This window comes from Neodiprion lecontei, chromosome 2, assembly GCF_021901455.1.
Source record: "Neodiprion lecontei isolate iyNeoLeco1 chromosome 2, iyNeoLeco1.1, whole genome shotgun sequence".
In the NCBI taxonomy this organism is placed as follows: domain Eukaryota; kingdom Metazoa; phylum Arthropoda; class Insecta; order Hymenoptera; family Diprionidae; genus Neodiprion; species Neodiprion lecontei.
Window position 1 is genome coordinate 15,108,872 of NC_060261.1, and position 25,550 is coordinate 15,134,421.

At 44.4% G+C, this 25,550-nt stretch overlaps 1 protein-coding gene across 4 annotated transcripts in view; it reads right to left on the bottom strand.

The window, feature by feature from the left end:
- Nucleotides 1-25,550, bottom strand: part of LOC107221358 (neurogenic locus Notch protein) — a 157,305-nt gene that overhangs the window by 61,219 nt on the left and 70,536 nt on the right. For 3 of the 4 annotated variants that reach the window (XM_015660315.2, XM_046730798.1, XM_046730799.1), the window contains exon 5: nucleotides 13,843-13,976. In XM_015660315.2, the coding sequence (XP_015515801.1) occupies nucleotides 13,843-13,976 (134 nt within the window). Of the gene's footprint in view, nucleotides 1-13,842; nucleotides 13,977-15,467; nucleotides 16,945-25,550 lie in introns of those variants that run through there. The other variant, XM_046730800.1, reaches the window with a different exon arrangement.

Here is a 25,550-nt window from a genome sequence, read left to right on the forward strand (position 1 = left end):
GACGGCTCTGGGAGGCGAGAGTAAATCATGGGAAGGATATTCGTGAGCGTGCTGGGACGGTACCAACCCCGTAGCGAGGAAGGAAATCACGGATTCGAGAGCAGGCGAAAGAGAGACGCTGAGAGAGACAGAGAGACCTGGCAAAGGGTTCGGCGGTTCGACATATCAGCCCGAGGTGGTCACGAGCCCGGACTTGCGCTGGCTCAAGTGGGTGGGACCCACCGCTTCGTGATCCTGGCTCCTTCGTCCCTCCGCTTCTCGTTCTCTCGATATAATCCTGGTCGCCTAAGGCGAAACAGAACTTCTATGCGTGTATAGCGCCGCAAATACTTGAGGTATATACCGGTTTACCTCTGCCTTTGACCAATGGGTGGTGTCCGTTTGTGAGTTCAAATTGAGCTGAGGTTGAAACCGCGGGATTACGAAATTGATCAAGCGAATGAGAACAAAGATTTCGAAGAGAGAGGAATTAAATAAACTTTTTTCCCGGAAAGAAACGATGTACTTCGCTTTGGAGTTATGAGAACGTCCTAAGTTGGTAAGCCATTGCTTTCTCCGAGACTGAACGGTGTATGTTACGATTTTCTTTTATTGGATATCTCCACCCGCGGAAAGAACAAACGAAAAATAAAGATAAAATAAAACCGGCGTGACTTGCATTATGTCAGTGTGCAATGCGGTGGCGGGTCCGGAGACGAGAAACACGTAAGAGTAGAATTAGTACAACAGAAAAACAATTTCGTTCTAAGGTAAACCAACAGTGCATATGTGTGTTGCGTGTATTCGTTTTTAGATAGCGTGGCAAGAAGAAGCACGACGAATCGGCCGGAAATTGTCCGAACTTTTTCACCAGCTCTCTTTCTCTCCATCTATCTCGTCCTGCTCATCTACATGTGGGATAGAGTAGCTCAATTTCGGTGAAGCATAGCCAATCTATACATCGTGCAACAACTTACGTTACAATATACGACTGAAGCTAGGGTCACAAATCATTACAGGCCAAGAAGTTTCCGAGGCCCAGATATATCGAAATATAGGCCTTGATAAATGAGCGCAAACTTAAGTGAGCGAGGAGTGTCGATCTATTTACAAGGCCCAAGTTCGTAATGTTAATATTATTTCACAACTTTAGGATAGTCTGAAATTAAATAACCTTTTGCTCCTCCCAAGTAATTCTAAACTTGTTAAATACGCATTCAATTTCTGCAATGTTACATTACACGTTAACGTTACTAACTTCAACCTCGTATCCATTTTTCGACGATGTGGATATGCTTCAGGGAACCAAAAGTGCATCCGAGATTTCAACCGATCAAGCTTGATCGATGACTCAAGTTTTCACTTATTTCAAGGTGTGATAATAAAAAGATATACATTGGTGGAGTATTTCAAACCATTTATACTTCCTTTTGGTAGAGTGCAAAGTTTCATTTAGACTTTAGAAGACCTTACGATCAGAGTTTTATTGTTTGGAGAAAAACAAGCAGCTTCGCATTCATAAAATATTGCAAATCGGCGATTTCTCTGTTGGGATAATTTGCATGGAACAGTAATCGATCCGCAGAGTGAAGGCGGCAACATAATGGACTCTTGGATGTTGTTTTCTCACCTCTCGAATATCTGGAGCGCTTGACACAGGGCGCTGCATGCGGCAGTTACTAAAACCTGTCCTCCAAGTGCGTCCCGGTCTCCAAAGGAGGTTATCCTTGGCTGAGTGAGCACCCGTTGCAATATCGAGAGGCGCCGTTTCTTCGCAACGAGATGCAGGCGTTCACCACTGCGCTTAAAAAATACCCCGGTACCTATCAACCTAACCTGGATAGTAGTTACTCTCGAATAACGAGAACTTGTTTCGCTCAACGTCGAGGAAAGTGTGTGGGAACAATATGTAAGCCCGCAATAAAGAACGCAAGTCGATTTAACTTGTCGAGGAAACATTCTTCGGTGATAATCATGAGAGCGGAACTTTGCTTTTGAACTTATCGCTGACATTGCATTGAACAGTTATGTCAAGCACACGTCACATTGAAATAACACCGAAGATTGAAACGTTAGAAAAAAAAGATTGCATTCCAGCTGTGAACTGACAGTGTTATCGTGTCCTCAATCGTTCGGTTCTCTTTAATTCGGGTTACAATTCCGTCTTTGCTTCAAAAACCTAAACGTTATCGGTGCGGCAACTTTGGACACAAATTTCGAGATTACGTGTTATCACTGCGGATACGAACATAAGTTCAAAGAAGGAACGAACCGGGTATAGTATCTACGAAACACACATTCACACACCTACCAACACAAATGTAAGATGCAAACATACCGGCGTCGTTAAAGGGTCGGCATAATATACCGTAGGTACAGATTTATTTATCACGAATGGACACGTACAACTCGAGCCGCTTAGTGCTCCGTAATATCAGCCTATGAAGCTTTGCCACCCGCGCGAGACCGAACTTTTTTTTCTCTGCCGCTTGCCTCTCGAACGATCGTCGGTTACACATGCGCACATAAAGACTCTTTTTTTTTCTCCATCCTCGTCGATAATTACGAGAGGATTTTCAATTACGCGATGACCCTCGAACGGCGCGCTGTAATGTATCACCGGTAAAGTGTGTAACCCTTTGATTACATTAGGCACACAGTGCCGTGTACGACACTTTACCCAAAAACCGAAACTATCGGAGGAGTTTAATTTCCGAGGCATGTCGCCTCTCTTAATTCTTCTCGTCTTACTTTACGATTATGCAAATGAACGTTCGGCTCAGCCGAACCCGATATCCGAAAGTTGCTCGCAGCCAAAGACACGTACCGTTGACCGGTGGAGATCGGATTACCTTATAATCCCGAACGCGGACATAACACGGTAGCCGCCGACAATGAGAACAATAAAAAAAATCATTCGACGCAGTCCAGCTTCGGGATTTCCATAATCGGAATCAAACGGTAAGAATCGAGCGTCTTTTCTCGGTTCTTGTCTTTTTAATGAGGAATAAAGTTCCCATATCTCCTTCATACTTAATCTCGAATGCCCACGGGGCTGTATCCTGCATGGCCACCCATATTGAAAAGCTTCAATTGAATTGTAGGATATACGCCGGTCACTGAAATCAATATTACCGAGTGTGATTTCAGTTCCACGAGTCCGAATACATTATTCGGCTTACGCTGTAATCCTTTCGAAGAGGCGAATTTATATCGATGATAAACTCAGCTCTCAGAAGCTTTTACACGTAATTGGAACGGAGAGAGCATCTGCTGATGAAAACAGAGCAAAGATAGGAAGTTGCCAGTATCCGATTAAAGGATTGTTACGGGAATTGTAGGAAGAAGAAATCTAAATTCAGATCACCGTCCAAAAGCCGATGATCAGCGGCGCCTTATTAGTATAAGGGAGAACTTTGGTATTCGATAACCGAAATAAGAAGAATGGGGTGAAAAATGTATAAAATGCAAGTCGCGGTGGCTGGGCTGCACAACATCTAATTGGAACACGATTCTGACCCCGAAACCCAAGATAGTGCGGAATAAGCTGGTTGACTTGGTCGAAGGAAAATAAAGGTTGGGGCAAGCGAGGAAGGGCCATAGTTGGCATTTGAATCTCGTTAAGGGGCATGAACCGCCAACGTGGCAGGGGGGCCATACAGGATGTGGGAGGTTATTTTTTCCTTTTCGTTATCTTCATATTTTTTTTCTCCCCCGAGATCCTCCGATGGTCGCGCGGATCTTGAGAGTCAACGACCACCGCAACACGGACAATATTCTCACTGATTCTCTTCTTGTTTAATATCGGCCTTGTTGCGTTGCCCTCCAGCTTCGTTTGATGTTACGAAAAAACGTCAAATCTATACGGAATATCTCTTCATATACACAACCGTGGTGTTATATCCTCAAATATTCACCTAAGATAAAATCTCCAACCATTTAGATCCTCGTCATATGCACATGTATTATATACTATGTATATAATTCTATAAAGAGACCGATGATAAACCGCTACGCGTGTGAAAGGAAAGATAATTGCCATTGGTGGATACCGCAGCAGGTACTACAGTACAGCGGTTCACCCACGCGATAAGTTACGAGTAATTTACGAGTCGTAGACTCGCAGCTTGCCTATTTTATTTTTTCACATTTTTTTCTTCCTCTTCTCTTTTATTTTTCCTCACAATTCTTACCGTAAGAAGTTGTTCCGCTGCACCACTTGCATATAAGCGCACTACTCCGACGTTCTTTTTCTACCTCTCCTTCTTCTTCTCGTTTCAACAAAAATTGCACTTTCACCCAGCCAGTTTACCGCGCGATTGTAACAAGCTGGTAATTAATGAAGATGTATATCGCGTTTAATTGCTGTCGCGGGGCAAAACATTGTCCCCCCACCGTAGCTTTCATCGCAGTTAGCACAAGTTGGAGCGGGTTGGGTTAAGGATGTAAAAACCGTACAGTACAGCGAAGAAATAATATGACAAAAAAAATCAAAGTAATAACATTCCAAGGGACGAAGGATATCTGCATCTTGGAAAAACGGCAAACCTCGAGGCGCGCGTTAAATCAGATGTTCCCAACCATTTCTCTTCCATCTCCGGATGCGAGTTATGAGGCATAAGACTTGGACACCGTTATAGTTGGCGAATGGCGGTCGAGGTGTGTGAGCATCCTGAATGACCGTATCCATGGGGTCCATAAAAGACATGTGCTAACATGAGAGTTCATGATTCAGCGATAACTTGAATAACAGAACGGAAAAGGCAACCGATCCCCGATTAAATCAGTCCGCCAATTTGCATCGATTAAATGTTTATGAAGAAAGATGGCGGAAAAAATGGTTCACACGAAAGCTGGGCCAGTTTTTTTCATCGCCACACAGTCAGCGGTGCTTCGCAGACTTTGTAGAGGTCTACCGGAGCACATTCCTTCTTACCGGAGGCCGCGCTCACTCGCACCTCCATAAATCCGATCTCTAAAGGCAATTACTAGAGAAGACTGTAAGTTCCGCTCCTGTAGCCTCTATTCTTGAGTGTCACGTGATAGCTGCACTGCGACAGGGTGCTACTGCAGTCTGCAACCACGGACGGCCACGGAGTAATGCTGACGGACGGTACGCAAGTTGTCGCAATTAACGCTTTGACGGCTGTGCAAAATGAATTGCCTCGCGCCTCACTCCGTTATCACTCCAACGTATTATTGCATCCAATTCTATTCACGTCGCGGAATTTATGATCAATGGTTTTTTTCCGAGCAGTAAACTTTGGTTCCTCTAACAAGGATATTCGTATGGTAGTACATAAAGACACCGATGGTTCAATGGCAGCCATAGTGCCAAACGACGAATATTAAGACTTGCCAAAGTTATCGTGAAATCCTGAAACAGAGTCGTTCGACCAGCTGTATAATCTGGCGAGCAATTGGACTGAAGGAGAGTCGATCTGAGCAAACACATCTTCATTGAAGGCGGTTGATTAAGCCGACAGTTCATGGATGAATCATGAAATCGAGTTGACTAGTTAAGTGGCAGCTAGAGGCGCGCCGGACGAAAACACGTTCGCAGAATGAAACCGACGCTAACTTCAGCACCTCGACGGGATAAGAGGGTGGTTACAGAAGTAATGAATCGACACTGTTGGACGGTGTGCATTTGATCCAGTTTTTCAAAGGTGAATAATCAGCTGCTCCAATTGCGTCATGAGTGTTCTTAATCCGGGGTGGAATGAACGCACAAGTCGGCTTTGAGAATGGCGAGCAATTAAAGTTGGGCAAGAGTCACGTACCATAGGTCACGGCATGCGGTTCAAACAGCGACGATGAAAACGAAGATGATGACGAGGAAGAAAAAAGGAATTTAAAGAAGCGCGGTTGCAGCCGCGATGCGCCGCTGATAGCGACGAGAAATTATCAAACATAAATTCCCGGCTATTATACATATATATGTATATAACGTGTGTAGGTTTTCTGGAATCGCTGCATGCGTGAGATTGCATCGCGCGTCGACCTAATGCAAGTCCATTTCGGTTTGCCTCTTATAAACTGCCGTATCATCCTCAAATATGGCACAAATGGCTGTTCATTATCCTCATCATTCAGGCTTAAAACTTATTGTTATTATCCTCTCGAAGCCACATGCCGAGGAAATTTTTCAAACGCAATATAACGACGAGCACTCAGATAATGACCACTTGTTCTACTATACAGCGGCTAATGCAACAAATGAAGGGCTGATTATTATTAACAAATAGAATTAGAAAATTTGTCAAGAAAACGAAAGATGCTCGAGACCGCGAAGCAGATCGTGGAATAAAAATTAATCAAATGCAATTCTTGAGCCAAACAACAAGTGAAAATAGTCGGTTACTTTCCTACTAATCGTAGACGAAGAAGATAGCAGAGGAATGGAATGGCATGATTCATACCGCTATCACAGCAATTGCACGTTTCACGGAGACTATGGGTTTTATCGTCGCCATCAAGGGCAGCGCAGGGCAATGTCGGTTTTGCCATTATACGCTTTGCCTTGCGCTTCGACGAGTTTACGATCACAGGTGCAAGTGCGTACCGACCAGCAAAAAAACTGGATAAACTTGCGGAGACCGCACGGAGCGATTGATTATTACAATTTCCGTCGCACCTGCGGCCAGTCTTAGATTACAACTTGACCTGCACTGGGAAAGTCGAAGAGAAAAGAAAGCAAACAATTTCCAAGCCTTCCGGAATCTCTAGAGTTTTTTACGGTTCCACGTCAACGTAAGCAAGTTCCAAAAAATTCTCACCGTCTGGTACGTGCTTGAGGAATGAAGCAATCGTCTCAGGGTACGGAGTCGACTCGTAGCTGGTGTCATTTGCCGAGTCAGCGTGGCGGCGGGCTGTTAACCCCTGTCAGTGTGTAGCCACCGCGTTCCCATAAACGTTGGCTGCGCTGCAGGTACCGCGTTTATGTTTCGCTACCAGGTTTTCCGCTCCTGGTAACGTCAGAACGTAACCCACGCTCGATATGGCGGGCGATACAGAGTTTGCACCGGCCGGCGGCACGTAATAAAACGACGACCACGGAATTTAACGGCGTCATATTCGAATTTCGTCGACTCATCGGAATCACACGTTTCAATTCTCAAATTAATCTCCTCTCAAGCCAGATTACATATTCCCGTGGTAATAAACGGACCTCGAGCAAACAACATTCCAACATTCGAACTTTCAGACTTCTGCTTGTGGAGCCGAGATAAAATGATAAAAAAAAGCAGCTCACACCGCATACCCGTGGCATTTTGGTTTGGAATTTTTCGAGTTTCCGTTTTGCCCAGATGGGATATGTCTCTATGCAAATTTGCGAGTCGAATGGCATATAAAAATCCACGCGTCCGCGGTACGAGGTACAGTTACGAAGCTCGGCTAGCCAATCCATCCCGGTGATAAAATCAAACGTTCGGCGATAAAATCCTGTTCCGTGGAAACAGCGCTGTAAGCTCGAGATATGCGAGGCTGGTAGGGGAAGTGGAAATATAACGAGAATGAGGAGGAGAAAACCCACCAGCAGTGGCTTCAGGTTTGTGCGCAGGAACTTGTTTCACGAACTCCTAACCGCGCCGCCTCGTCGCGTTTGTTTCGTGTTGGTGTAATGCCCGATGGGTATGAGGCGATGGGCTCCGGATAGCTGGAAATGGCCCACCAGCTCGGCGAGCACTCCATTATTCGGGAATAGTTACGACGACAATCATTTCCTTGGTAACGCGTATCTATCTAGCGCCGAGCTTTGCGCCGCGTCGCACTTTTGTGGTTAGGTATAGGATCTTTTTTTATTTTATACATGTATATAAAGAATAAGAGTCCTTGAGTACCTTTAAGTTCAATGGAATGATCATTGAATAGAAATTGCCGCATTTGAAATACCGATAATCTGAAAAATTCCCACCAACCTCACCGCCCTCCGATGCGGAGTTGATAGCGGGACGAGATGAGCAGAGAGAAGATCGGGAATTTAAAATTTTTCGGTTTAAATGCCCGCCTGCACGATAACACGAGCCAGTTGAAAAAGAATTCGAAACGCGTACCAAAATGTGGAGCTTGTAAGCGAACACCACCAACGCTCTACGGCGAGCCCGCGTTGAGATAAGATCGAGAACCTGATATGGTAATAACAAAATATGAAAAATACACCATCGGCGTATACATATATAATATGTATAATACACAGATGATATCTAGGCGAAAAAAAAAGAAAAAAAAAATTCGAAAGAATTATCGTACATTGTGCCTGCGCTGTGAAGTCAACGACTCTCTTTCTACCTTCATGCTCACCGGTTGGTTGGGTGGAGCTTTGTATTATATGGAGATCAGCCGATCATCCCGTTCCGTTGAATCGTGCGTGGTCGTGGCTCACCATCGATACTCTTTATTAATACAAGTATATAAGATCAGAGAGTGCATTGTAGCAGCTGAGGAACCAAAAGGGATACTTATTTATCTCCAAGAGCGCATATCATCATCCTCTTTACAGCAAGTATTATACGAACCAGAACGAACTCCCTTTATACTCATTTGAATCCTGCATCGATGATACATAAATCTATATTCTGCGAGCTTTTTTCTAATAAAGGAATGTTGTAGACAAGTTCCTCCAGAGTTGCCGTTTAAGGCTCAAGTGCAGGATACGCCACACGGAGTAGAACGTGTCGTACAAGCACTGCCGTAGCTTCCACTCGCACTTCCTGAACTCCATTTGTTTTCTAAGCATGGTTGGAACGAGGGAGTACCTACGCCTCGAGAGCAGCGCCGCTGAGCGTGTTTAATCTAATCCAATAGTGCGACGGAGTTCTCGAGTCGCAAAGACTAGACGCTGGACTTGGCCGAAAGAGGACGGAGGACAGTGACAGATGCCGGTCATTGTTGGGATGCCGGGGAACCTGAGATTATACCGAGTATCTCGACCATGCGGCGCGGATATTATGTCGAGATGTATATACTGTAAAAGTAGTGTGGGCGCGAATGCATGTGACCCTTAGAATCAGATCTAGGCACCACCGCCAAACAATGCCCGTCATATCTTTTGTGAGGCACGAATCTAGGCAAGGATACTCGGCTAGCTTGCACCTCCACATTCTAAGCTCTATGACACGTGATACATCGACTAGCGTACAACCACGCATAATTATAACTATTAATAAATACCGTAGCTGGACCCTGGAGGTCTCGCGTTTCTGGCTACCGTTCGGAAATTTCTTAAACTTCGGTAACCCGAGTGCCGAGAAATGACGAAGGCCGAGTTGTCGCCGGGGCAATTGCGGCTAGATGTCCACGACACCGCGCTAACGATATTGAATTCCATTGTAACCTACCGACGAGCACCGCGTTGTGCAGGTACACACGTTATGACAAAACGAGAGCTAATAAATTTCATCGTCCGAGGCACTCGCCGTTCAATTCTACCTGCCAAGCTACGCCGTGGTTGCGTTTCACCATCCTCTCTCAAATCTCCAGGATGCGGAGTGTTGTACTAACTCTCCGGCCCGTTGGAGCTGATTTATGTTATAGCGAGGGCATAAAGTGCGTAGCCTGGGAGGGAGAAGAGGAGTGGTCGCACTCCTGGACGAGGAAAACATCCGGAGAAAGGGAAATGAAGAGAGAAACCTCGATTTGAATAGCAAAAATCATTTGAGTTCGTACACTAGAATTCTGGCGAGTCAGTAATTCTCAAGTAACGCAATATCAACAGGTATTATTGTCACCTTGTACCGTTTGTGGCACATAACCTCATATTACAGATGTCGTGATAAATATGGTAAAAACTGGTACTAAGGTGACCAAAACTGGGAAATTTACCCTAATATCGATAAATCGAAACAGTTGGTCCAGACTGCGTTAACATTTGTCTGTACTGACGAAAGGAACTGCATCACTGGGATATTTTACCGCCACTTGCAAGAGGAGAGAGAAATTACACGAGAGTCTCTAAGCTACCGTAGATTAGAGCCACGTGCATGTGGCGTGCACTCGGAGGCAATAGTGAGAAATGAAGCATCGTGTCAGGCGATGGCAGTTTCTAATTAGCAAAGTAGCGGCGATGGTGGATGGAGGGTAGAGGCCGACACTGAAGCCGAAGCAACAGGAAGTCGAGAAGAGGGCAGGGGGCCTCGGACGCGGTTGAGCAGGAGTTACGAGGCCGGGGTGCCGCAAATTGAACCATTACGACAACCTACGCTACCAGCAACCCGCGCACCGTCGCGCCTCGCCTCGGCTCATCTTCGGCCGCGACTTCGGCCAAGGTCGTTATTTTACTTCGAAGCTAGGGCGGAGGTCACGAATGAGCATGAAAATACTTTTACGCGAACATTTTCGTTGGGAAAAGTCAAAGGAAAAGCGTGTCCACGTTGCGCGTAGCCACCTATGACCAAAAAACCAGAGGGACGAGTCATCGACCGAAACTGTTTTAGTATAAAACTGAGTCTATTCTACTCTAAAATAGGTGCTATATGTTATGTGTTTTCTAGTTCCAGCACAGAAGTATTCTAAAGATTGCATAATAATATAATTAGTGCATATAAGCTTAAGAATATCTCCTCATCTCACTGTCGGATTGATATATGTTACGCTTTGCATTGGTAAATTTCCTCTGGAAGCGTGCTTAGGACGTAACCTATGATCGTTACTTTTCTTCTATATCTCAGGGAGCAAAAAACACAAAGTGTGCACAAATGATAAATTTGACACCACGCAACGCGCAAGTAGAATGCCGCAGTTACTGCTCGTACCAATGCTTATACCGAGGCCATGGCATTGAAATTTTTCACCCTAAGCACTTTCTAAGTACACCTATACTATCTTGAATACATTCTACGGTAGTGTAACACTTAGAAAGTATACTAGATAATTCTTACCCATCATTGCACTTTAGACGAAATTTTACCAAATGTTTAAAGGACGTCATTAACAGGTGTATATAGTACCTGTTGATTTGCAATCGTATAAAAAATGAAAATAATATCTTTTTTTTCCACGAATTGTTCCGTTTGATTGTGAAACACGAGCAACGATCAGTAGCGAAAACGATGCCCTCTGTGTGCGGGGAACATGCGTCCGGCAGGTATAATTAAAGTTTTGAATTTTTAGCGGTGTTATTAGCCAAGTTCGGTTGGAAAGGAGGGGGGAGAGGTCGCCACGGTAGTGGTCCGCCTGGGAAAGGCCTGGGGCAGGCAGCGCGTCGTCGTCGGCGTAAAGCATTGTCCAGGAAGACTTAGGCGTCAGCGGCATCACGATGAGAAGAAGAGGGCGGTCCGCAGTCACGCTAGGCTGACCCTTGGCTGCAGTTCTGCGTCGCCTCGCGTCGCGATGCGTCGCTGGTGCGTGCGGATATACATGCGAGTAACGCGCCGTCCCAACCCTCTAAGATCGCCAGGTACTTGATGCCTGATCACTGTCCTCCGCCTGTCTCACGGCTCGCTCGACAAGGTTTGCGCAAACTCCGACTAACCAGAGTGGAACGACAGAGGTTTCCGCTTTTCAAGAGAGAATCGCGATGATAAGAAAATACACGTCAACCAACGGAATCCAGGAAAACGAGATACTTGAACAAAAAGAGAGGACCTGTTGGGATAAATGGAAAAAAAAAAAAAAATAAATACCTGCCCACTCGCTTTGAACGTGCAAACGGCTTGTTTGTGGTAAATTAAACGAATATCAAGATTGAAGAAACTTTATAACACCTGTTAGGTTATCATCTTTGCTTGCACGCAGTTTCCTCTTTCCTTATATACCCACGTTAAAATGGACAAAAATGAATTGTTATCCCGTTCTAGGACGCCACATGGCTACGATTCAATCCCATTTTTTATTTCAATTCGTACATATCTTCGAGACTAATACAAAATTTCACGCTCAAGATACGTTAAAGAAAAGAATCTTTCAACTGGTTTTCAAAGAAGATATTCTGCTGTCAATGGACTGATTGATTGACTTGACTTTGTTGAGTGAAAACTATTAATTCTCATTTGATCGGAAACATCTTTTGGAGCAATTAAATTGTACACGTGTTTCAAATAACATGAAACGGTGCTTGAACACTGTAGAAGAGGAGGCTATAAGAATGTTTGACTCGACAAATCATCCATCAGAATACAAAAGTGGATCTCGATACCGACCGTATATAAACTATTGGAAGGGGGGCACTGTTAAAACAGTTAATCGGGATTAAACCTCTCGGCAAGCGGTAATTAAAAATTTCGTAGAATAAACAAGCTACAGAAGATCGATACCACGGAGAGAGTGAACGAGATAGAAGATAGCGAGACGCAGAAGTTGATTCCTTCGAAGCGATTGATTCCGGCGAATCAGAGAGAGTTACGAGGCTGAAGCCGCAGCCACAGCCGCAGCCGCAGTGTCAATGCGGGCATTGTGGTCCCGCGTTTTGCTCCTAGGGACAATTAGACGGTGCCGAATGGCCGTGCTATCTCCGGGTCTCCATCTGGACGAGGCAACGCCGAGAGCCGAATGGTGAAACGACGCGACTACAAAGCGCGCTGACGTCACGGCGCATGCACCGGCGTCGCCGACTGCACGCCATGCAGCCACGCAACGCCGCCGAGCGTGACCATTGCGCGTGGCCTGCCTGCCGCCCCAACAACCACGCGTGCGCACGCACGCATGGGCCTGAAAAAATTGGGCGCAGGGCCTAGCCTGCGTGCGCTGCGGAGGGCGACGCGCAACTTCGGCATCGGCATCGGCATCATCGGTGCATGTGTATTATATGGCGGATAAATCGGTGAACGACGCGCGCGGCGCGGAGACGCGTTCAAAGAGCCTCGCTGCAATCAGAAGGAAATCACGACAACGCCTTGAAACATGCGATGATACATAGAGAGTGAGAAGAGACACGGGGAGACAAGTATTATCAGGTCCGGCCGATTTGAAACCCCGCTAATGTCTCACGGACAGGATTTAATTCATTCCAATTGTCATTCGTCGTTACAGCAAAAAAAAAAAACTTGCTGTTTCCGTATGGCGCTACACCTGTACCATCTAATCAATGAATATTATTCGCGGCACGTACCGTACCGCTGTTCTGTCACACTCGAATAGATACTGCATAAAATCGGTACATCAATGAAACTTCGAAAAAGGCCCGTCACTCGTAGGAGACCCAGCTAAGGGAAATGCCAAACTGCTATGCTATGCATGCAATGCTAGGATTAAATATTTTTCAATATTTTCATGTTTGCTATTAGTCCTTCTTGATATTCAAGTGCAAAAGCAAATGGTACTGCCGCTACGATGAGGACAAACTGAAGAAGAGAAAAAAAAAGTTTATTTTACAGGTGAGAATCACGCCGAAGTGAAATCATTTCCATATCTTTGAGCAGTCCACCGGTTCAGTACCCCCCGCTCATCTTACTCCGTGGTTCGAACAAGATGATTTCAAGATCTCGGAGTACGCTGAGTACGAGCACGTTCATCGTCGAGATGAATTGAGCAACTAGACGCATCACATGCGGCGGTCTAAGGTACAATATTTACGTTGATCGCACGAGCACGTGCAGCGGCAGCAGAGAATTTAGGAAGGTACCTATCGTTGTCGAATCTTCCGGGAGTTATCCTCGTCTATTTGAACAAGTTCGTTCAGAAGTTACGTGATCCGTGTTCACGATGCACCGCTAGCTAGTCGGTGAGTCAGCCTAGATCAGATTATGAGAGCCAGATAACCCGAAACCACGAATCGCTTCGCGCATGAAAAAATCCACCGTGGACCCGGAAGCATCCGGATGGTCCGATTTCATCCACGAAGAGTCGAATAGAGTTCAGACGATTCACTGGTTGGCAATATTTCCACAAATGCTACGGTATAGGCAGCAAAAATATCTGACTTACCCTCGTGACAGGTGCACTTGTAGCTATGCTGGTCGACCTGGTGACAGGAGCCACCGTTCAAGCAGGGCGACGGATCGCAGGGGATATACTCGTTCTCGCAGTTCTGTCCCGTATAACCGTTCTGGCACATGCACCTGAAAAATGGAATGTTTTAAATGAAGGATGCTTCCACGATCAGGTTCTGTTTCTTACAAGTGACTTTGACGATTCCTGTTACAACCGGCCTATCAATGATTTGTGTATCGAGTGTCCCTGAAAAGTATCATTTGTATTTCATCTTAATTGAGAATTAAACTTTTAACCACCGGTCGACTGACATTAAACCTGTCCAACTCTAATTATTATTTCAAGCGTCACGTGAAATGTGTACAGCAGCACAGAGCGCGAAAATGAAGATGTGAATAGGGCTAACCTTCAAAAACTAATACATGTAAGCGGCGGATAATTTATCCTGTAGGTACATTTTGACGCTGAGCGTGGTTTATTTTGAATACTTTGTACATACGCATTAGAACGTTTGGCGCAGTGTAAAAGACCGTGAGGGCCAGTTTCTTAATCGAGGGTCTATTTACTCCCGATGATACTTGCTTCTTAACTACCTTATTTAACTTATTTTGCCTATCTATCCAAAGTCTCGTCGATACTCACTGATACTCATCGATACTCATCGATACTCGTCAATACTGGTCGATACTCATCGCTAGCGAGTATCGGCGAGTATCGACGAATACCGAAGAGTCTTTGGATAGATAAGCAAAATAAGTTAAATACGGTAGTGAGAAGCGAGTATACTCGGTAGTGAATAGCGCGTCGTTTTTAATCGACTCAACTGTTTATGGAGTACCAATAAGCTGCTACGATTACGACTCAATTAGTTCGAGGGCTTCAATTTATGAAGGGGTGGCATAGCAAATTTCCTTCTCTGTAATCTCAAATCTCGCTAAATCTCAATCATTACTCTATACTACTCGTGGTAACGGATATTATAATTATTTATTTTCTATGTTATTCCATTTCAAAGTGAGCAAATTCTCAGTCGCAATCGTTCTTTGCTCAAGAAGCATAACGAAATTCCGTTAGGTGAATAAAAATGCGATAAGTTATATTACTTTCCGGTTGATAAAAGAAATACCAGTAATTAATATACATGCTTTGCTCCAACTGATCTAAGATATGGCATTCTTTAACTTCTTTTACCGCTTTTATTGGCACGCTTCCCGTGTGCTCGGTATAAAAAAACAGCAATAGCCATACTTCGGATTTTTACTATCAATCGAGCGCATATCGAATATCAACGATTTACTCGAGGTGCTTCAGTTTCAACGCGAAATCAAATACCCGACGTATTATACGATACGATACGATATTGAAAGCACTACTCTGCAATTGTTTCTTTGTTTTTGGTATGAAGTAATAATCATACTGCTTTGAAACAGTTTTTGATTCAACTTTCCCTTTACTCGTTGGATAAATAAAGGAAAGAAAAACAGTCCTTGACTTTCTCCAACGATTTTCTGGACATGGGTAGAAAAAAAAAAAAAAAAACCTCATCGAAAGCATGCCGATAATCGTAAATTCAATAATATGATAGGTGATATGATGTTCTGCGATCATAAGAAACGCACCTTGATCCCACAGCGTGGAGAAGCACCATCAAGAACACGTTCGTGAGATACATTATAGTGATATATCGGGGCCCGCGTTTGACTCAAAAATTTAGTCCTCATATTTCGGACAACCCGACAACGTTATTTCATTCTCCAGAATCAACATTCAGCATGTATCTTCGTATAGTTGGCACTGACACTAATACGCCGCACACAGAGACGGATTTGAGGTATGTTATTCTCGATCCGTCTCGCCGAGTCCGCAGTAAACTTGAGTAAATTCATACACATAGATCCCTCGGGATGACAAACGAATAAAATGATTTGAAAAATACACTTTTACTCCGAAAAAACACCGCGTACGAATAACCAAATCACAAATATACTCGTGCAATGATCCCCAGTAAAACACACAGTATGTATATATATATATCAATAAATAAAATATACTATATGAAAAACGGAAACACACGCGAAATGTATCCTTGGAACAACAGGAAAAACAAAAGGGAAAATCACAAAGGCGCTAGCAGATGAGAATGTTTGATTGTTGGGCTGAAACGTCACGTGATGATACAGTTGTCACTCGGTAATTATCGCGCGTGTGTGTACGATGGTAATATAAATACAAGGCACAACCACTTTAGGCGTTACACTCGTCGTCATGTATATACACCGTGAAACGCAACAACGTAAAACGCGTGTCGTTTCAAACTTTTTGATGGACGGCGGGGGGGGGGGGGGGGGGGAGGAAAAAGGTCCTCGCCGGCACTGTCACTTATAGTTGACGATATGCACACAGCATTTAGTTACGAGAGTCGCGTTACTGCTTGCTTCTGCATTGAACTTAAACCACCAACGCAACAACCACTCTACACACAATTCACAACGTGCGCTGCCTCGTCGATGCTGATGGTGGATAAATTGGAACGATAAACGTGCAGGGTTAAATTGAGTTTAATTTAGTTTATCCTGTGCGTTTACGAACGCGCGAGCGAGCGAGTTTTATCCATGATGCGTCGCCTCGCCTAATGACCACCACCACCACCACCCAACAACGGCAGCGATACTGGTGCGTCAAAAAATCCCTCAAATAGTAGACTTTCAAAATTTGCCCGACCACTTGTTTCACTGGTTGGTTACATTTTTCCCAGCAATATCAATTAAAACCGAACGAAAAGTACTCGCACATGGTTCACTGTAACACGGAGTTTCAAACGGCACGATTCATACCCGAAAATTTGCACCCCTGCACTAAGCAACACGCATATATATCAGGGTACGCCTCCTCGCCGGCAGTTGTTTTCGCGCCAAATTATTTATCAGCAATCCCCGAGTTCGATTAACCCCGCGCTTCTCACCGCGCTGATAACCGTTCTCCCGTTTGGTTAAATTTTAATTCGAAACCATGGAACACACCACCGATATTTCGGTTCTCAACGTTTCTGGCGTGGGAGAATCGGTTCGGCGTGCAGCGTTCTCGGGGCGCTGGCGAGTGACTAGCCTAACCTTCTTCTTCAGCCCGTGCAGGGGGCACCACCGGCGGCCCTCGCTGGGCCCTCGTTCTCTTGCCCCGCTGCCCCCTCTCTGCCGCTCTCTCTCTATAATTCCGGGTTCCCTCGCTCGACGCGTACCCCTTCTTCGCGTGGCTGCAGCCTGGTGCCCCCTCTGAACGGCATCTTTCTCTCTCACTCGCAGGTTGTGGTACCACTCTCTTTCCGTCCCGTTCGGTTGTTCGTTCCTTGGGTCGCTCGCAGCAACCACCTGGGGCCTGAAGTCACCGCCGGTAACAGCAGGGCTGTCGACCGATAACGGGCCCCGAACTTCCGAGCCTCTAGCGCGCGCTGGACCTAGACGTTCGCCTCTCTTCTCCGCGGCGACCAAACCGAGCCGCGTTCACGAGACCGTTTTAATGACTCTTTTATAATCAGAAATTCTAACGACGTTTCTCTTCCGCTTCAAGCCCTCACGCTTCACTTTGATCCTCGGATTATTGGTCATGTCGCAACAATTCTGATAGTGTTTCGTCCAAATGTATACTGGATTTCATTCATTCGTGGGTATGAATAAAAACCTACCCAGTCCCGGAAATGCGGGTGAAAGAATGCATCATTTTCCACAAGACAGTGCTCGGGGTCCGGTGTAGAGGGCTGACGCTCCTGCGTGCAGCGGGGGGCTCAAGCGAAGGCAGGTTTTCCCCTATGTTCGAGGCAGAGCTCCCGCTGGCAGGGTGCCTTTACCCAGCAGCAACAGGAACACTATCAACCCCTGACCTACCTGACCGACCAGACCAACCGGGTTTGTTTCGAACAATCTTTTAAAAATGATCTTCTTCCTACTATCACGATGATTGGTAGGTGATAGGTTCTTCGTTAAAAGAAAAGCCAAAATGGGTACACAGGTGTTTCAATTATGCTAAAAGATAACAACAAGTTTCTTGATTGGCATCGACGAAAATTGGCAGTAGCTACTTCGGCAACGGGTCAGAAAATGAGTTCTGCCATGATCATTGGACAATTTATTACACCCGCCAAGTGAGGTTGAACCGAACTTTAGATGCAACAAGATATCGAGACGCGTAATAACATGCGATTCATATTTCGGAGGACCGTAGTTAACCGAACGACTGGGTGAGCGAGTGTTGAACAGGATGTGAGAACGTTGATCATCGTTTTACCAAATTTAGAGAGTTTGTTGAAATTGATTACACATGCACCCAGTTCCTCTTGAGCGGTTGTTTTCATAACGGCGTAAATTCAATTGGCGAACGAGAGACCGACTCCAGCAACGGGCGCCAACGTAATCTAAAACGAACCTCCGCGGGTATTTTCTGCTCTGTGAGAAACACGCGTTACAGAAGCGGGTGGACTAGTTTAGCCTGTAGGATGCCTATTACTTGATGCGCCGACCTCGGTGACCCCGGCACAACGAGCGTAGGAAGTAGAAATAACAAATTCACACGTGATGCGTTTAACGAGGCGTGACGACTTTTTCGGTATGATCGCTAATATTTCATCCAAGATCGAAAGCGCGATATGAACTTCAAAAATTACTGGCACACGATCAACAACTGTTTTGTCTCGATGTACTGATAATCATCAATAAAAATTCATCATTTCTCACCATACGGAGTACAGATCTGTTTCCAAAGGAAAATTGATACTCAATATGAAGTAGGTAACAAAAACCGTCTATTCCAAAAAAAAAAAATTAGTGAATTTGAGTTTCTGTCTCATGCTGATCATCTTTTTCCAGTAATCTGTGACGATAGGAAGTTTCTGTGGACAGGTTCGTCTTTGGCATCTGAAGATGCTCCTAGCTCGAGATCACCAAAGTTGGGGACCAGATGCTACGACGTTATAATACGTATGTACCGAAGATTTGACGTAATAAAAGTCGCGGATAGTTTTACCTCCAAGTGTGTAAGGACCGTGGTAAGACCACACGACGGGATTATAGTACGCTCATAATGTTATACGGAGGAATTTTCTTTCCAGTATTGGAGTTTACATTCATGGTGAACGTTTATATAGCGCCGGCACATGCTTATGACGGTGATATACACGACAAGGGTTCGTATATGCCTGTGAGACGCTTGCGGTAAAGTTGATGATGTTTATGTGTCTCTGGTGCGTGATTCATGTCTCGTGGCCGCCACGGTGTATGACGATCAGCCAGGCTCGACCAAATATTTCAGAGGTGATCTCCGAGAACCAGTCTAGGATTCGCCCGAGGTGGATCATGGGCTACGTTAAAGAAATTGACTGCTAGCTGACCGGAGAATAGAACTAAATCGAGTTTACTGTTTCATAGGAGGGTTGTTAACGATCACTTCTCTTCGTAGTATATCCAGAATTGCGACTACTTAAAAAATTTCATAAAATTATATCTGACGAATTTTCGAAATATTCGCACCTTCGTCGAGACTATGAGATATTGGTTCAAAAAAATATCGACGGTTACTTGTACGGCTTTCGCTAGTAACTTCGGTCCTTCTTACTCTTTGTTTTTCTTTTTCAGTGCTGCGGCTAATCTACCACGTGTAGTCTCGTGATTGTATTCGGTATTGCCAATTAAATTATATTGAAGTATGATTTACTGCGGCACATAATGTATCTTCTTAAACTCATTGTCAGTCTCTCCTGTGTAATCTCTTACACGCAGTCTGCAGTAGGTACCCATCCTAATTCTTGCAGTCATCGACCTACCATTTTTGGGTCTCATTATGGGTCTCATGGTGAAATGTTGGCCCCTTCGTTAGACGGTGTTTAGACTGAGGCAATTTAATTATTCAATAGGATTAATTGCGAGTAAAAAACGAGTTGATTCCTTAATTTGAATTCGAATAATGATCGGCGGTACACGCGGCTATATTTCTGTTTTAATTTATTTTCCATTTTTCAGTCTTGACATTCATGATTAATACGATCAACGTATTCTAGTCAGGTTTCTGCAATTTGCGTTTTATTTTTCAGATTACCAATTCATTGTTATTATCGTCATTAGCTTGCGATATTTCGGTCGACTTAACATTATCCTATCCGTCGATGAAAAAAAAACTATCCCAGCTGACCATTAGAAACACTATTCCTCCTCCTCTTCTTTCCGCTCACCTACTTTCTTTTTGCATTAGACCCATGGAACAGGAATCCTGGTAGAATTTTTTTTTTTATTTCTCCTCGTTTTCGATACAAACAATCAATTATTTTCTCGTCCGTTAATTAATTAGGCACACGCTCGGCATTGATTAGAGATTCCAATTCAGACTCCAATGCAGAACACGGATTGCGATCGCGTCTTTTGCTGATGTCACTAGATGCGCGGTATGGGCTGATACTTGCCGTTAGTCGAGAGCTCAATGCAGCGCTTGTCTTGACCATGTGAATAACTGTAACGTAGGTTGCGAATGCATAGATTCCGTATCATTACGGTTCCAGAGACGCCACCCCACATTGCCCAGATTACATGTAATGCTCTGGACCGGCAGCAAAAGACAAATATATTTTTTTATCGCACGTGAAACACACGCGGAGCTTCTGGTTATGGGGAATAGCCAAAAGCCAGATCCTGGAGCGCTCGTTAAATGTTACAGAGAAACGTGTCTAGGTGGAACGCAGGCCGGCCATATGGTCAGATTCTTAACCACCAGAAACGTTTACAACAAAGAACCGTACACGTGCACACCCCTTTTCGAATTCTGCCGCAAGAAGACCTCGTATATCTACTGCACAATTGATAATAATGTACTGGATCACCGTCGCCATGATTCAACGTTTTTCTCTACATCCAGAGCAGAAATGCTGGTACGTGATAGATCGTTGCTATTATTGTACGGATGCGAATTATGAACCCCTGTCACGTCCTGCTATTAGGATCTTTTATCATTTGGATCACAGTTGGTTCTAGTGGTTTCAAAAAATTCACTACAGTCAGATAAATTGCATTCGATTTAATTGACGTCAAATTGGAGATAGGTAGACAGACAAGATGGAACTGATGCGGGAATGGATATTTTTTACGAGACAGTCATCAAATTTCGCAATAAAAAGTTGGCAATTCGAATATTAAACACCCCGATTAATATCGTAGGGCCTTTTAAGGACCATTTAAGAGCAAGCCTGTTACGGCAGTGCGTCATTATAACGCATCGGGGCTGCACGCCTTGATGAGAAGGCGAGGCACGGAGTCGAATGTTCGAGCAAAAAACGCTCGTCATCGGGCTGGCAGGCGGCTACTAGGAATTATATTGATTTTACCTCGCTCGTCGAACCATCGAAGGACCCTTTATAAGACTTTACTCCTTTCCTGTAATACTGGTATTCGATTATCTCAAGTCCACGATCTACGGTCAATGCCGCTGCGTCTGTTCTCGCACGTTGATCAATAACTGGACACATGCAACTAGAAACGATCAAATAACGACCGAATAACCGTTTTCGGTTTACTCCAACTGACTCGGGAACGAAGCCGGGTTTGCGAAAGTTGTTTCAGAACAACCTCTGTCAAATTACTTCAAACCAATTTCGAAAGATCCCGTGATAAAACTCCATTGTCTTCGGAAGTACGACACCCTTATTAGATCAAAAAGCCGGACGAAAAATACTGCGACTCGCTAATAATATTCAAGGCACGTATGGGCAATAGTAAGAGCCCGAAACAAAGAACAGGTTCTTCAAATTGCCCAAGTTCTGAAAAAGAAACGGCCCCGGATTTACAGCGACACACGACCTCTGGCCCCCGGCTAGGCAAGTTGTAATTTTTTACCTGTCTCTACGTGGGGCGTAAGCTGCAGCTCACCGGCACAAACGACACACGACGCGCGGCCAGATGGATGGAACGGGGTTTGGTACTATGGGACTGGAACTGACGGACAAGGTTGTGGGAACCGTCCGTGCAGCTCCGTACCGCGAGTAAACAATATCATATCGAGATAGGCACTCGCTCTCTGCCACACTCGCAACATGCTGTACGTGTCACAACGAAGACCTGCTCTAGGCCGACCGGATCACCACACTGCAACTACAACCGGACGGTGACGAAAGTTCACGTGGTTATGTCATAACCCGCAACGCCAAACGCTTGTGCGACACTGCACAAAGGAAATTTGGTCAACCTGAATTTTCGAAAAACTTGAGGGAGGCGGGAAACTCGTACTTTCATATTCAAATAATTTTTTTTTTTTTTTTGTAGAACTTGAAATTCTTGAAAATTGTATCATCATGCTTGTGAGCAATTTCGAGATTCTATTCCAAGAATATTCTTCTGGTAACGAAATGCTGATAACAACAATTCGGATGCGTAGCGTTTAAGCGCACAATGCATACACGCTAGTCTTGAGTGTGCTTAGTGATTGGTCGCGTAATAACGGAGGTGGTGATTTAGAAGGCCAAGAAAAAAGAGAAACGAGAAGTACGAGAATTGAAATAAGTTCGATCGATTGTTTCTCACCTCCTCTCGCGTCGAAGGCTATAAATATGAGAACTTGTTTCTAATTAGTCACGCCCGAGCAGCCGCGGCTCACAATCAGGCGATATTAATACCGCGCGTTCTTTATTTAACAAGATTGGAATCTCTTATTCATCAACATATTCGTAAGCGAAGCACAGATGCAGATTCATAGCTGCATTACAGACGGAGAAACGCTCGTAAGCAACTTATAATACTGATATTATCTATTCGAGTATTGAAAATTTCTGCATTCAATAAAAAGCAAGGATAAATAAACCCACGCATTTAATCGCTGCGCAGAAAACTATTCTATCTACACTGGCTCTTCACTTGTTGCACGCAAATTCTTTTCATCTAGAAATACTGTTAATCGTTGCAGGCCTCTAGGGATTCATAAAATTTGGCTTGCATGCCCATTGCAGTTGGATATCCAGGCCCATTACATGCTATGAAGCGCTGTAATTGTGACTGTGAATCGCAATTGCAGCTTTTTGCAGCACTGGTTACAGTAAAGGGATAGTTGACGACACGGTTGAAAATGGATAGAAGACAATTTTTCTGTTTTCAAGGATTGAGTATCTACCAACTCAAGGACTGCATTATTGTGTATATATTTCCATGAAACATTTTCGGCTTGTACGTCGAACTAGGAACTGTATAAAAATACTGAAACGAGTGCTTGATGAGACCAGGACTGGAGTTTCGTTTTGCTTCTCACAAGAAATGTCTTGACACCGAAGTGCAAAATCTTTTGCAGATCCAACGTATATTCGCATGCATTCCTTTTCCATCGCGTTAGGAAAGAACGTGACCTCCGGTCCTGCTCACCCTCGGCGGGCCAAAATTGCAACGAAGGCGCGGTTTATCAAGATCTGCTACGCTAAGGAACGAAAGAGCCAGTAAAGGCTGAAAGCAGCGCACAATCGCTAAGGATGCAAGTTGGCCCGAGGCCCCAGGGCCCACCGGCACTCAATTAAATCTACTTCGAGAAGATTATTTCATAAATCACATTCCCCGTGAGTCTCAGCTTTCGTCCAATTACCACTGTGCCGGCAAATAACGCTAGAGGTATATTTCCTTTCTCGTCGATATTCCATACTGTTCGTAGCAATTCCTAGGAACGTTGATTGTTTCTTTATTTTTCGAACTAAGGCATACTAGCTCATAAACCCTTCAGTTATGGGATTAGTTACGTTTATATGTTTTCTTTTCAAACACAATCACGTTGCCCTTTCGCACAGTCTTTTCAGTACGTGATCCACCATCCAGAGTGATATTTCAAAATAACTTGTTACCCAAAGCTCGTCGCAATTGATGATTCGATGGCTGTTGGTTCGGTTCCTTTATTAGGAAGATGGGAACCAATTAACAGGCTGCAGTTATATCTGCACCTTGCTTTCCCGCAACTCTCAACAGACTTGAACGTCCTTCTCGAATTCTTTCACAGAGAGAAAGCGAGAGCTCCGATGATGAGATACGGTCGCACGCTTGAATCGATTATCTTATAACGCTTTGCTCTCGAATCGAAGTGATACTCATTTCGACACTACAGGTGCCACAATATCTCAATTCAGTGAAAAAACGGGCCATCGATGAAAATCCAGCGTGATAATTCACCGTTAATACCCGGTACACACTCTGAACGATCTTCCTTTTTCTCCAAGTCTCTCCCTTTCTCTCTCCCCGACTCTCTTCAACGAAACGATTTTCATCCGTTCCGCAAATAATTCGCCCTCACCATTTAATAACGCGGTAGCATCAGGTACCGACACCACCTGGCGTCCGGAGCTGGCAGCAATAACATCAAAGTCTCTATTAATCTCAATTGGAAGTTATTGCGGAACTCTACCGCCAAGATTCAGAGTCACTGCATTGCTTCGTTTACGTTTACCGGTACCAACCTGCTTGCCTCCACTCACTCCTACATGCTCAGCGATCAGTCGTGCGTGCGCGCGTGCCCCTCTCTGTCTCTTTTTCTTTTGCCTTTTACCTCATGGTGACCAGACTATACCCGGCTTCATGCCTCGGCCTAGCAGCTAATGGGAAACGACGCTCGAAGGAGAATCTATGAGGTGAAGCAAGGAATTAATGGTAAGTCGGCTTGGGTCTGGAATTATTGGAGCCATCTTCAAATTGTACGACTGATATTTATTGGAACCTAATGTCGTTGTCATCTTCACATTGTTATACTCGTTCGCTAGTCACGTCTATTCACGTGAATTTCAGTTCCATCAGTCCGCATTTTTACCTTCATTCAGCTTAACTTAATGAACGATTATACTCCAAACAGAGAGTGCAAAGATCATTTGAACTGGTCTTCCGAAGCCCTCTATTCATTCTTCTCCTATTCTGATTTTGAAAAACGTTTACACAATGCGACACGGAATCAGTAAGTACAAATCTGTAATGGTCCATGGAATGATGTTGTCTTGGATCTCGGACATGCGGTGACGGCAATTTTCACGTCCATACAAAATGGATAATTGAGGCAGAAGCGAATGACAGTACATGTTCTTCCACCACGCAGCGGATATTAATGGAAGATATTGACCAACGGTGTCTCCTCTCACTGAGAGAGGTCAGAATATTTAAAGCCATTTGTGTTCACTTACATCAGTATGAGAAAATCGAAGGAAATCGTCCGACGAGCAATTTCCGTCATCAATTGAGGTAATAATCGTTGTTTTTCATTTCATTTTCTTCTAAATGCATGTTACTGCTTCGAATTTTTATTCGAACCAAGGGTACAACAAATATTTCATGCTCTTTCTATTCGAAACGTTTTTTCAAACTGAACCGGCTTATCGTTCCACTAAAAGCCAATCCAATAAGACTGTCTGGATGGGCACGAAACCCTAAGGATAAGAAATCCTGGGTAAGTTCAGAGACTAAGTATCTTCATTATAGCGGTTGATTGTCGAAGTTAAAACCTGTGAGAAGTCATCTTCAGATGTTCTAATAAAACGGCAACGAAAAGTTGAGAAAATTTTTCACAAGCATTTTACAATGACGTTATTTAACGCATCGGTGCCCAGCAATTACAAAGTAGCTAGCTGTCTAGCTCTGTAAACATCACAAGTTTTGATTAAAACGCATTGACTGAATCGAAATTTGAAGAAAAGATCTCAGTCGCGGGTTCTATCGAATTGGTGG